This window comes from Chelonoidis abingdonii, chromosome 7 (genome assembly GCF_003597395.2).
Source record: "Chelonoidis abingdonii isolate Lonesome George chromosome 7, CheloAbing_2.0, whole genome shotgun sequence".
NCBI classification, from domain to species: domain Eukaryota; kingdom Metazoa; phylum Chordata; order Testudines; family Testudinidae; genus Chelonoidis; species Chelonoidis abingdonii.
Genome location: NC_133775.1, coordinates 97,887,961 through 97,901,410, shown reverse-complemented (window position 1 = coordinate 97,901,410; position 13,450 = coordinate 97,887,961). Strand labels below are relative to the sequence as shown.

At 38.9% G+C, this 13,450-nt stretch overlaps 1 protein-coding gene across 1 annotated transcript in view; it reads left to right on the top strand.

The window, feature by feature from the left end:
• Positions 1 to 13,450, top strand: part of FSTL4 (follistatin like 4) — a 464,313-nt gene that overhangs the window by 266,159 nt on the left and 184,704 nt on the right. Inside the window, exons 5-6 of the mRNA XM_075068134.1 lie at positions 1,143 to 1,333; positions 7,358 to 7,478. Of these exons, the coding sequence (XP_074924235.1) occupies positions 1,143 to 1,333; positions 7,358 to 7,478 (312 nt within the window). The remainder of the gene's footprint in view (positions 1 to 1,142; positions 1,334 to 7,357; positions 7,479 to 13,450) is intronic.

Genomic DNA, 13,450 nt, shown 5'->3' with positions numbered 1-13,450 from the left:
AAGATGCAATCCAGCAACAAAGAGGATGGAAAATCTGTCCCAGAAAAAGCCTCTTCTCTATAGCAGAAGATTTTCTTTGGGTTATTGTTGTCTTGCTATACCCCAGATCTACCTAAGCAATTCCTGCCTGTGCTAAGAACAGACCCCCAAAAGGACAATAATGGGCCTGAAATTAAAAAGTTTTTTTTTAAAGCTGATGTCAAGAATTAAACTGAGTAAGAGCCTCAGGCATAAACCTCAAATCAGAGTAAGATGCGCTCCAGGCTCACACAGAGGGAAGTCGTTGGAGAACTGCCTTTCATGCTTTTACATTGCTGCCTCAGTAGGAATTTTCTAAGTCATAAACATTGAGTCTTACATTTTGCTGAAATACACCAATGTCACTCCAGAATAATTGCACTGAGGCCACCATTTTTACCGGAAGCAAAATCTGGCCCTGGATTGGATAGTATCTCCGGGGTTAGCACAACCACTTTCTGCTTCAGTCCCACGCAGGGTGATAGATACAATCAGTGCCATGAACCCTTAGGTCTTTAAGGTTGTCACTCTCTATTATTTTCCTGGTGGCCAATTTATCAGCTTGTGATGGATGTAAGTTTCTCTCTTTTTGTAGCACGTTGCCAGTGAGATAAAATACTTAGTGTCACTGTGTGTTTCATGCCTCATTTGCCAAAAAGCCTTACAGTTTTTAGTCAGGGCAATGCCACCTTTCACATGGTACAGGGCTCTAGAGTGGCCCTTATTTGTGATCATAAACCTTTGTAAACTCTGACTTGCTAGAATTTATTTTTCCTTATCATTGGGTGTCTGTATTTATTTTATACATGTTGTTAAGGAATATATAGCAGGAATATAATTTAATATGGGTGGAAATTATTAGGTGTAATGTAGCTGCTAACCAAAGCTTTGTAATCTGTATGGGAACATGTTTAAGAGTTTCCTTGAAGGTAGGATTTATTAAAAATGCTAGCTATTACAACAGGGAATGACTATAGGATCTCCTTAAAGCATAGCATCTGAGAGCTAACATCTGCACAGACAGGCTGTTTTTGATTGTGCCTTCCTTTTCCCTTAAGAAGTTCGGTCCTTTACACAGATCAAGGTAAAAATACATGGTCCAGTAATACAGTCTTATCTTTTAGGTGACACTTGCACAATGGCAGACTACAGCCATCTTAAAAGCATGCTCCTGAACCTTCAAGCTCATCACCACAGCCAGCTGAGCAGCCCTGTAGAGGACAGAACATCCCAGAAGCGCTTGTTAGTTGAAGACATCTTTAAATACTTGGATATAAACAGTGACGGACACCTCAGCAGCTCTGAACTGGCTCAGGTGGGTTTATTGCTCAATGAAAATTGAATTATGAAATGGATTGCATTTTTCATTCAATGTGTAAATTGAATATAACACAGCCAAATTCTTGTGAGAATAGTTGTGTGTAACTGTCTGTCTAACATTAGGTGAAGGAAGGAAATTCTACTGTAGAACTGTATATAAAAGGTCTTTTTCCCTCCTCCCTTGGGAGAGCGAGGCATTTTGTCAAGCAATTTAGGATCCTTTACAAAAAAAAATTAAAAAATGGCAGTTTATCCAGGCCTTTCACCATCCCCTCCAAAAATAAATCCCTCACTATTTACAAACATTCCTTGAAATTCTTCCAGCTAGCTGATAAATATAGACTTAATTTGCATTTAAAAATGGATTTAAATTAGAAAATGAACCTTGCTCCGTCCCCACCTTCCAAACACTGTGTTAGTGTTACATTAAGGTTAAAATATTGGAACAGCTTTGTTCCCCCCACATCTCTTTGCAGTTACTGAACTGTTGATTATTGAACATAATAAAATGAGAGAAGATGCAGAGTCTGGAAAAACAATAATCTTTAATTACCAACATGCTGTGCTGTTTGAATTAATCTAATTGATAAAGTTAACCAAACATGGAGCACTGAGAGTTGAACTGCTTTCCGTATGTACTTAAGGTTCAGTCAGTTTCCACAGATGCCAGAACGGAGGTACTGAGAGAGTCCTGACTGTGGAGGGTACCCTGACCTGACTGTGGTACCCAATGTATCAGCAAGAAGGATTTATATACTCTGTTCCTTTCACCAGAGCTTGCTGGCTGCTGGGTACGAAGCAAGAAGAGGAAGGCAATCACACTACACAACACACAACATTAGCTACATCACATATTCTGTGCCGGAACACCAGTGCGGGCTAAATGTGTGAAGGATCTCGGAGCAGTCTGGGCCCCAGAAGTGTAGTATGTTGGCCCACAGTATATGGATGTGCCCTAGCGCTCTCCTACCATATCTGGATAAATAGTCCCAGCCATAGATTAAATGGTGAAGGTGACTATCCTTTGACCCAGAGAAATATAACTTCTCAAAGTGACAAATTAGCTCCTAGCTATGTGTCAAATAGCTGCATCCAAGCCAGTGACCCTGCTTGCTGCAGATTTCTGTACCAGTTAGTCATTTGGCTGGCTGGGATGAGAGAGTGGGATTGGCCAATGCAGAAACCCCTCCCACTTAACCCCACTGCAGGCAGGCAAGTCCAGCTGCGATGCAGGAATGGCAAACAGAGGATGCTCATGGTAGTCCCCAGTCAGAAATCTGCATGCATGGGGGTATGGATGTGATTACTGGTCACTTGTCATAGACACTGGAGCAGTTGCATTTGTATCCTAAGAGCAGCCCATTTCAGGGACATTGCTGCTCCCCCTCCCCAGGAAAAGGGGGAGTTGTTTGTGTGTTCATAGACTCTTAGCAGGGCATTGCCCTGTCAAAAAAACTAGGGTTGGGATTTTAGGAGATCCAGTGTTAGAAAAGTGTTCAGAGAGCAAATAGTTGCATTCTGAATGAAAAGTGAGCATCTTCAGAAAAATTGTTAAAGAATAAGAATTCTCTGCTGTAAAGTTAGATTTGGGTGCATCATAGAATGTTAAATGCTAGCCATGGACAGTGGGCAGAAGTGAGTTTGAAAAAGCCCTTAGCAGAGCGAGCTACAGAAAACAATAGCAATTCCATAGGTCTCTTAACACATTTGTCTCAGCTCACCCAATTAAAACCACAGGAGAATTTTAAAATTAGGGAAACAAACTCTGAATGTTTGTAATTAATTATCTGTATATATATTTACTCTTCTATTATGCTTTACATGAGAATAATTAGAAGCAAATGAGTCTAGGAAGCCACTTCAGTTGCAAAAGTTAGCATTTTATCACTTTGCTCCAGATAAGTATCTCTAATTCTGACTCTTCTGGGAAAGCATGTATGCTTTTAGCTTTATCGTGAAAATGAATCCTCTGGGCAAATGGCAGGTTAGCAAGCTTACTCCTTATATGAGTTTACTAGTGGGTAGAAAAATTTTCTGTAGCCAGGGCCGGCTCCAGCCATTTCGCCGCCCCAAGCACAGCGGCACACTGCGGGGGACACTATGCCACTCGCCAGTCCCGCGGCTCTGGTGGACCTCCCGCAGGCATGCCTACGGATGCTCCACCGGAGCCGCGTGACCAGCGGACCCTCCGCAGGGATGCCTGCGGGAGGTCCACCGGAGCCGCGGGACCAGCGGACCCTCCGCAGGGACGCCTGCAGGAGGTACACCGGAGCCGCCTGCCGCCCTCCCGGCAACTGGCAGAGTCCCCCCGTGGCATGCCACCCCAAGCACGTGCTTGGCGCGCTGGGGCCTGGAGCCGGCCCTGCCTGTAGCTTTAATCCTAATGCAGTTGACACGACATAAGAGTTTTGTCAGACAATTCAAGGTGTCAGAGTAAAATCTCTTAGATCTCACAGCTATGAACATATAAAGTAGCTGATCTAAATTTGATTATTTTTTTTTAAAGGCAAGGTCATGGATGTAAGACAATACCTTTCCCTTACTCTTAAGAGTTTTCACATACTGACACTTGATTGTCTGTTCTAATCTCGTTCTCCATTTATGTGACACTTACTCCATCAGGACAGTAAAACTGAACCTACACTGAAAAATAATGTAGCCATTTATAGTTATTAGATCACACAGTGTAACCTCATTTGTTCAATCTTTCTACAAAAAAATAGAAAGCAAAACTCGATGAGCTAGTTCTTTGTGTAGGGTTTGGTTTATCGTTAGGAATGCACCTGCCTCCCACCCTCATTATTTCAGTGGGGAAGCAGCAAGGTCTAATCAGCACAGGAGTGGAAGTTGGAAGCTCCTGAGTTTTAAAACCAGCCCTAGTGTTAATATGCTGTGCAGCCTTGGGCAAATTGCTATGGGTTTGATTTTCCACAGTGCTGCATATTCACATCTTCCAGAGGAGAACACACTTAGGCCTTGTCTATACTTGATAGTAGCAAATGTAGCATGTATTCATCTGCACTGCAACTGGAAGTGTGACCGCAGCTCGGGTTGATGTAACTCTGCCAGCTTTAATCTAGCTAGCACACTCCAAAATAACAGTAAAGATGCAGCAGCACAGACTCTTGGCACAGGCTGACAATATGAGTATGGATTCAGAGTTCCGGGTGGGCTTATACAGCCCATTCTGAACCTTGTGCTGCTATATCTTCATGGCTGTTTTTAGACATACTATCTAAATTATAGCTAGGATGGGTATGCCTATCCAAGCTGCAATCACACCTTTAGTTGCAGCATAGATAAAACAGTATATTGGTATAAACAGCTTTATCCCAGTATAGCTTATTCTTTCCGTGAAGTGAAATAAGTTATAGTGGTATAATTGCATTGCATATAAACTAGGGCTTTTACTAGTATAACTATGTCTGTTAAAAAAAACCATACCCTTAACTGACAGAATTATGCCAATAAATCTTTTTCAATAAAGACCAGGCCTTATATTAATCTCTGGTCCTCATGGATCAGTTACAGTGGTGCCTAGGCATTCCTTATCCAGTGTCATCTTCAACCCTCACTATTGTTTACAAATGACTGGCAACAGATGAAGCTAGAGAGAAAAGATCTAGAGCACTGGTAGTGGAAGTCTGGTGCTGAAATGAACTCCTTGCATGGTAACAATGCTTTTAAAATTATTTTGAACTCTGGCGCTATTGCTGACTTGCAGGGTATGCCACATGGCCAGTTTCTTTCCCAGACATTTTAAGAGATTTCTTAGGGAGGGGTATATTTAAATTTCTCTACTTTGTGATCTCCACTAATTTGCTATGTAGATTGGTGTTTGATCTGAGCTGGGTCTTTTAATTTGTAAGAGTTTTCAAATCAGAAATCTCCAAAGACCGGAGCTTTGCTGCAAATCAGAAGAGGTAAATAAAATAAATGTGGTGCCGTGGGAGATGCTGTGATCGCATTTTCTGTGGCCAGCACATAAATTGTTACTTCAAATTTCCTTTCATTTATTTAAAAAGAAAAATAGGCGGTAGGGAATCACAAGCTCACCTGCTATGTCGGAGAGGCACTGCTGTAAAAACCAGACTCATTTGTTAAGGTGATTGTCATTATTAAAGGCTACAGTGTAGCATTTAGGCATAGTCCTTCTCTGGGGGCAATGTGCAGCAGCACTGTCCCAGGAGGAGCAGTGGAGACAGAATGCCTCCCAGAGCCCTGCAGTGTGGAAGGGATGCAGCCTCTTTGAGGAGTGCAGCGTATAACTCCTAGAGCCTGCAGTCAGCTCCACTGGTCATCCACCCCCACCACCTTCATCTACTCTCTTCTCATGCCCTCCCATTTTGGAGCATTACGCATCCTTGAGGAGCATTACCTGCGTATTGTAGTTCTTCAAGTCTCTTATATAAACTCCAGAAGGGGGACGGCTCCTTATTCCATCCCACTCCCACCGTGCACTCATGTAAGGGCTAGACAGAAACTAGCCCTAAGAGGAGAGAGAAAAGCTTTGGTAGTTTGTTTATTTAAATTCGAATCAAATAATTCTTGTTCAGTGAGAAAAGATCCTTGGAAATAAAAAAATGAAGGAGTATGGTCACATTTTCTCCTTTTAGGGCCTAATCCAACTCCAGCCATAGTCAGTGGAACGATGCTAATGAAGTTTCCTTCTGAGCCCATTACTGTGAAATATCACAGAAACTTCAGAGTTGTGGATGTACAAAGCTATTAACAACGGCTTTTAATAACTGGAATGTTATTGCCATTTAAAACTCTAATGTATTTTAAAGTCATTTTCATAAATCTACTGAATATATTGCAGCTAACATGGGCTGTTTTTTTTTTCTTCTGACATGAAATCAAAGGAGCTAGTAAAAACTTGTCAGTCAGATGAAAAGTTAATACATTTTCAATACAAAAGAAGACAGGGAAATTTCTATCTTTAGAAGATTTAGCTCTGAAGTTATGGCTGATCTCACTTTTATTGAACATTTTTACTTGCTAGGTGAAGGGTCATTTTTTTAGCATTATTACTTCAAATTGCCTTTAATACAATAAGGTCAGGACTAAAATTGTAAATATAAGAAAGTCTTAAAAGATTTTCCTGCCCTGAATAGTCTGTTTCAACAGTTTTATTTATACTCTTATAAATTGAAAGAGCCTATCGTTTACATTATATTTAATTTTTATTATGAATCTTTTAATTAAGTGTTTGCTAAAGCTCTGTCCATACGTAGAATGGAATGTGTAAAGGGTTTATTTATATTCTAAAGAAACAGCTGTCAGAGGTAAAACATGTGTTGAGAAATAAGTGTATAGTATATATGCTTTTGGCTGTTGTCTATACTAGTCATTAAGACAGGTAATAAAATTTTGTCCATATCTAAGAGGACTGCATAATCTATTTTATGTCTAGGATTATTTTTACTTTTAATTTTTCCATGTTGAATATTTTGGATACACTTGCAAGGAGATATTATTTCATTAGAGAAAATATGTCCAGCTCTGTTCTCATCACACGATGCGCTGTGGAGAGATCACCCTTGTAGCTTGCATTCCATGGAGTCTTCAGTAACAAATTAACTCCCTTCACCTGCTGGAATACCTGGGTGCAAGAGTTAGACCGCTAAGAAAAAAGCTACAGTTATGATGAGCCCTGTTCTACATCCGTGCTGACAAGGAATGGCTGATATCTTTGACCCCTCAACAGTTAATTTACAACCAGCTGCCTCATAAATTACAAAAGATGGCTACAAAAAAATTCAGATAGGACGGTAAGGATGAAAAACAGGAAAATAAAAATGCCTGCATTGATTTCAAGATAATGGTTTTTAATACTTGTCAAGTTTAAATCCCTTGCTAGTTGTGACATGCACTATGTCTGTTAGGATCCCCTTATATTAAATTTACGCCATTCTCAGTTTTTGGAGCATATCATTTTTCTTTGTTGAAATGGCAAATTTTCTTTCAAAATGACAATGTCGCAACTCACTATTAGTATAATGTTCTGTTCCCACAGCTAATGGAGAAAGAAGCTCTAGAAGATGATTTCTTGGATTGCACGCTGGAAGATCTTCTCCGATTTGATGATTACAACAATGATGGTTACTTAACCCTGCAGGAACTCTATACTGCATTCCGTAAGTCTTGATGCGCTCTTCCTGCCCCCGCTCCTTTGCAATGACAAAATGTGGCTTACAGTTCAAGTGTTCTATGAATACCCTTTAGGACAATATTTTGTCTCCAGAAATTTGTGTATGAAATAGTTGTTTTCATTGTGACCTTTCCATGGTATGTGTATGCAGAGGGAGGAAGGGGTCAGCATCTGCGGGGGGTTGTTTCCTTAAGGTAAGGTGTGCTTATCAGGAAATAACTGAACTTTATGGATTTGATAAAGAGATACAGGCAATGGATTATTTTGTTGGCTTTGTTAATGGCATTGAAAAGATATTGTTGGATTACTGGAAGTGTAAGTAGAACATGTGTGTAGTCTCTAGGAGGCCGCAAGGAACTGTGCTTGTAGGATTTACCACTGAATATTCTCAAGAATTTTTTTCATGAAACCTGGCTAACCACAGAGTGAGAATAGCTGTTATTTTAGGGGTGAGAAAAGTAAGGTTTTTTCCCCTGCATCTTCTGCCTGGATTCAAAACATTTTATTTCCATCTTTAACAATGAATTGCTGTGGGATCTTGGGACAAATCTCTGTACCTGTTTAACCATTTGCAACATGCATACTGGCTCTGATTCAGCAAGGTACTTAAGCTGTGTGCAACTTTAAGCTCTTGAGTTACCAATTATTTGCCTGGGGTTTGTAACTTTTATGGATACTTCTTTGAGTAATGAACAATATCTATTATGAATCATGTATTGATACTTCGAAGCTTACTATTCTCATTTCTAGCAAAAAAATAATACTTTCTATGCTTATACAAAGCTTGTTTATCTGAGTATGTCAAAGGCTTTACAAACATTAATGAAGTCTCAGGCCCTCCCTCTGAAGTGTAGATATTATGGGCCTGATTTTAGCAAGATACTTTTGTATATGCATAACTTTAAGCATGTAGGTAACGCTACTGAAATTAGTGGCATTTCCAACAGGATTCTGACCTTGTCAATTTAACATTTGTAAGATAAAAAGTATTTCAGTGGGTGCTTCTGCCTCTTATTCCTCTTTACAAACTACAGAACTGCAAAATAAAAGCTCAATACTGCCCCCTTTACTCCCATTAAACAAAGTACCTTGCTCCATGAATGCTCCCAGTGATTACTCATGGAATAAAGTTCTATGCTCATCATAAGTAAGAGTTGGAGAAGTGGGTTCTGAGTCACTTGACATATCCTGAAATAGCATGCTAATTTTCAGTATTATTTGTCCATCCAGAGTAATAAGGCAAATGGAATCACCTTAGAATTGCTTCTTCCGCAGATTTTCATCTTTTCTAAAGTGAGTAGCTTCCGTTATGTTGAGTTCAAGTTTTAAATTTAAAAAAGGTTTGGGATAATAATTTTTAAAATGCTCTAAAATTAGTCCCAGCTGGCACCTTGGCCCTCTTTTTAAACCACATATGCATTTAATTCATCACTGCATGCTGAAAATAATAGAGATGCAATAAAACATAAAACCTTGTACATTAAGAAGACTATAAAGTGAATTAATCCAGCTATAAAGACTTGACATGCAGTTACTTGGGAGCATATCTGGATCAATGGGTTTTCAAAGTCACAGGAACCCTAAGCTAAATTCTAATATCACTTTGAATGGTTTTGTGGTTCAGTGAATTTTAAATAGGTAATGAAAATCAGACAGGTGTGAGATATTACCTAAAGAACAGTCAGTAATTGATAAGCATTCAGAAATATCTGTAGTGTTGCTTCTTGGTTTTCTTTACGATATTTCAAAAGAACTTGCTGTGGAAAAAATTATTCTCCGTTCAAACATCAAAATTAGCCTATCTGATGACTTTATTCTCTATTTTGGATTTCCCCAAATAACCTGCTTTTATTAGGAGAGGTTAATGGTTTGTCAGCATCCTGAATTAGAAAGTGGGATGGTTTATGTATCTGTAGAAACTCTGCAGCTTTTATAAGTAAAGAGAAAATGCTGGTCAAATACAACTTTTCCTGGGAAATGTATTTTAGTAACATGATCTTGTAGAATGCATTTCAAAAATCTTTGCTCTTCACATAGTTGTCTTAAGTGGATAGTTTGGTTTTGTAGTCACTTCATTATGAGCTAGAATGTCAGTAATCCAAGCCAAAGTGCTGCTTTTAAAGGTACAACATCCTCCATATTTTTCATAGATGTGACCCATGCATTGGTAGCTCTCTTGTGAAGATCCACATGAGTTAAGTCAATCACTTTTGAATTATGTCAATAGACTTGCAAAGATGGCTGTTCAACAGACTGTGAAATCTAATTATCAGAATTCAATGACATCATATTGTCTGAATCTACTTTACCCTCTCCCAAAATTGTTATGTTAAATTTGTCCCAATGCACCATATACCTGTACAGTGATCTAATCCAAGAGAGGTACAAAGATGACCTTGATGATTTGAAGAGCTGAACTCTCCAATGTGTCATTCTTTTGCTGCTTTTGAAATCATAGTTCATTTTTAAAACTCCCCTGGCTTTTCTGTAAGAGCTACAAAGCTATTGATCTGCCTCTCTCATGCTTGCTTGGTAGCTTTCTCTCTCTTCACTCCTCTCCCCATTACTGTCCAGAAAGCATTTTTAACATTATGATATGCTGATCAGTTGTAAATGAATGTACCAGAGTAATTGCATAACTTATCTTTCCTGAGAAGTGGAATGGTTCTGGTTTCAAGTTACTAGTATCTAATAGGTACTAATCTAACAGATGTTTTAAATAAACTATTTACATACAAGTGTTGAATTAACTCTCACATTTGGATTATGGGCAAAATAATGAATCTCTCACTGTTTCTAAATAAATCATTTTATTCTGCTTTTCTGAAAGATGCTTTGTCCTTTTAATTAATCCACTGAGTACAATCCCTCTGAGTTTGTTTACATTCATGTAAATTGCTCTAAATAGCCGTTAGCAAGGGAGAAAAACACTTAATATTTAAATTCTTTCTGATCATACATAAATAACATGTCAAGCAGTATAACTGTTTTCCTGATGGGTCTTGCAAGAAGAGCAAATTGTGGGTGTCTTCCAATGTCTGATTATTGAACCTTATCAGGCATCCAGGCTCAAGAGACATAGTGAAAAAAATCCCAGTTGTAACTTGATTATTTCAACATATCCACATCCCAGGAAATGTGAAGAACACTGGTAAGGTGCTAGCTTGGCTGTTTTACGAGTTTGTCTGCTTCTTACTTTCTATACAGCTGCATAAAACTCAATACATGAATAACAAGTAGTTATAGGCCTAGCTATTGTAAGAATTAGAGCAGAGAAAACATCAAATTAATAAGCATGGAAACAGTCTAGTAATTTGGCAAGCATGTTACTCAGCTGAGTAGGATGTTGAACATGCCCAGATGAGTGATTTTTGGGTAGATCTTCTGGAACTATGTCAGACTGGAGGTTATTAAAATTAGGTATGTGATTGCTGGCCTTACCTTTATGTCATTCCCTAATGAGAGAGTAGTAGGTTGCAGATGCAAAACTGTCTGGAAATCTCTAGCTCTATATTATATCATCAATGTGGACAGGTCAATTAGTAATACAATATGACAAAGACCAGGAAAACATGTTTTCAGTCAAAATTGCTTTATGTTGTCAATATTCCTTTAGTTAATAAGAGGTTATTAACGGTGAGATAGAAACCCTGTTAAATTATAGCTCACTGCTCGCTGGAGTTTTTCAAGCTGACATTCATTTTTGACAGCTTGGCTTTGCATTTCATTAGATTATAGGATAGCAAAAAACAGCCCTTTAGAGACTGCTTTGACTATCCTAAAACAGTTCCACTATTGCTGGTAGGTCACACTGGCTTTAGAGAACTTTTGATTGAAGTTGCCCGATAAGTTTGAATGTCACTAGATCAGGTCAGACATTATGACAAGATAATTTCCAAATCTCAAAGCACTATTGGCTCTCAAAGGTTGCTTGCTGTGCCCTATGCTTGTCATTGGCCATTGTCAAAGTGGAGCCCTAGGAAAATCTGCTATATATTGTACTTTTTCTAGTACCTGAATAGTGAGATTTTGAGATGCTTGATGCTCTATCTAGGAAAAAAGAATTTGAATGAATACTCTCTTTGAAAGAAAAAAGTGAAATAGTTGTTTTTCAGTCAATGCATTGATTATTCACGTTATCCTATTTCAAAACATTTTACTTATATCTCTAAGTACATCTACATTAAATGCACAGCTGTAGTTTGGGAGGAAAAAATCAATGCAGGAGAATAAAAGATGTTTTGAAAGGTTTTTTCCCATCCTTTCTGGTTCCAATTCAGCCCTAAAACTCTAATTCTTCACGCATCCCCAACCTGTATTAAAAATGCGCAAGGGAGACTGAGGGACTTAATGGGCCGAGAGACTTCTACTTTTAGGTCTGCCACAGACTCACTGTATGGCCTTGGGAAAGTCACTAAAAGCTTCTGGGCCTGAGTGTAAAACAGGGATAATCATACTTCCCTCTTTTCTTCCCAGGCGTGTTGTGAGGATTCTATAGATAATGTTTGTAAAGCCCTCTTTAAAGTCTTAATAAAGTCTTAATGAAATGTTATAGGAAAATGTTAGCTACTTTTGAATTACACACTCGAGCAATGGAATTTATTTAGGCCCCGCGCTATACGTTTGTCTGTTGTCTAACAGTGTATAAAGCATCAATACTGTATTGATCTTAACAGGAGTAGAAGAGCAAAAAAGGGCCCTACAGTTTAGTATGAGGGGGGAGTACAAGCCTAAATGGGATGTTTAAGCCCAATTAGAAGCTCATCTACATAATGCCATTTAATTGGGGATCTCTGGTTATATCAGAATCCTGGGAGAGGCAAAACAGGGGAACAGCCATTCTATGCAGAATGCGACCTATGAGAAGACAATTAAACTCCATGGCAAATAGTTGTGAAGGATAACGCCAGTTAGAGCTACATCAAGGAACTCCCTGTGAGATGTGAAGAAAAAGCAGCCGGGGTGGGAAGGGGAGGCATTGGTAGCATGATTTAGCTGCAGCCTGCAGCCATAGGGGAGGGAAATCTGGTAGCCACGTGGTCTCTGTGGACGTGGTCAGACCATGCATTTAGACCTGAGTTTCTTGTATAGTCCCAGCTTGAGTGGCTGTAGCTCCTTTAAATGGAACAAGGGCAAATTAACTTCTGTGGGCGAAGATCCTGGACCAGTTCCTAATGTTAAGTAAACCAGTGTAAATCCAGAGTAATGTCACTGAATTGCTCCAGATTTATACTAGTGAAACTGTCCTCTCCTATTTTTATGTAAATATCCCTGGTAAGAAAGTAAAACTGCATGGCAGAGGGGAAAACAAAATATTGTGTCTGCATGCAGAATGATTTCTACTTTTTTTTTTAGTTTTTTTTCAAGAATCCTCCAGTTAAATCCTTAAGATTGCTGAGTTTAAAGCAGAATTTTCTGAGCTTAGTTCTGATTTTCCAGGCAGCTTCTGTAAGAAAGATCTTTCCATCAGTCACAAAGGCACTTAGATGTTCTCTTACTAGTGGAAAAGATAAATACAGAGGTGCAACTTGAGTAAGAGGGAACAAACCCCCAAAAGAATGCTGATTGGGGCAAGTGAAGGGGAAGGGACTTCCTAGCCAGTTAATCCCTATTTTGGAGTAGTGCATTTGATTATTTTTTTCTTTCTGTAGTACTTTGCACTTGTCCTATTGAATTTCATCTTCTGAATTTCAGACCAATTCTCCACTTTATCAGTCATTTTGAATTCTAAACCTGCCCTCCAAAGTACTTGCGATTCCTCTAATTTGACATCATCTGCAAATTTTATAAGCATACTCTCCAACTAGGGTTGCCAATCCTCCAGGATTGTCCTGGAGTCTCCAGGAATTAAAGATTAATGTTTAATTAAAGATTAATGTCATGTGATTAATACATCCAACCAAAATTGACAACCCTATCTGCACCCATTATCCAAATCATTAATGAAAATATTGAATA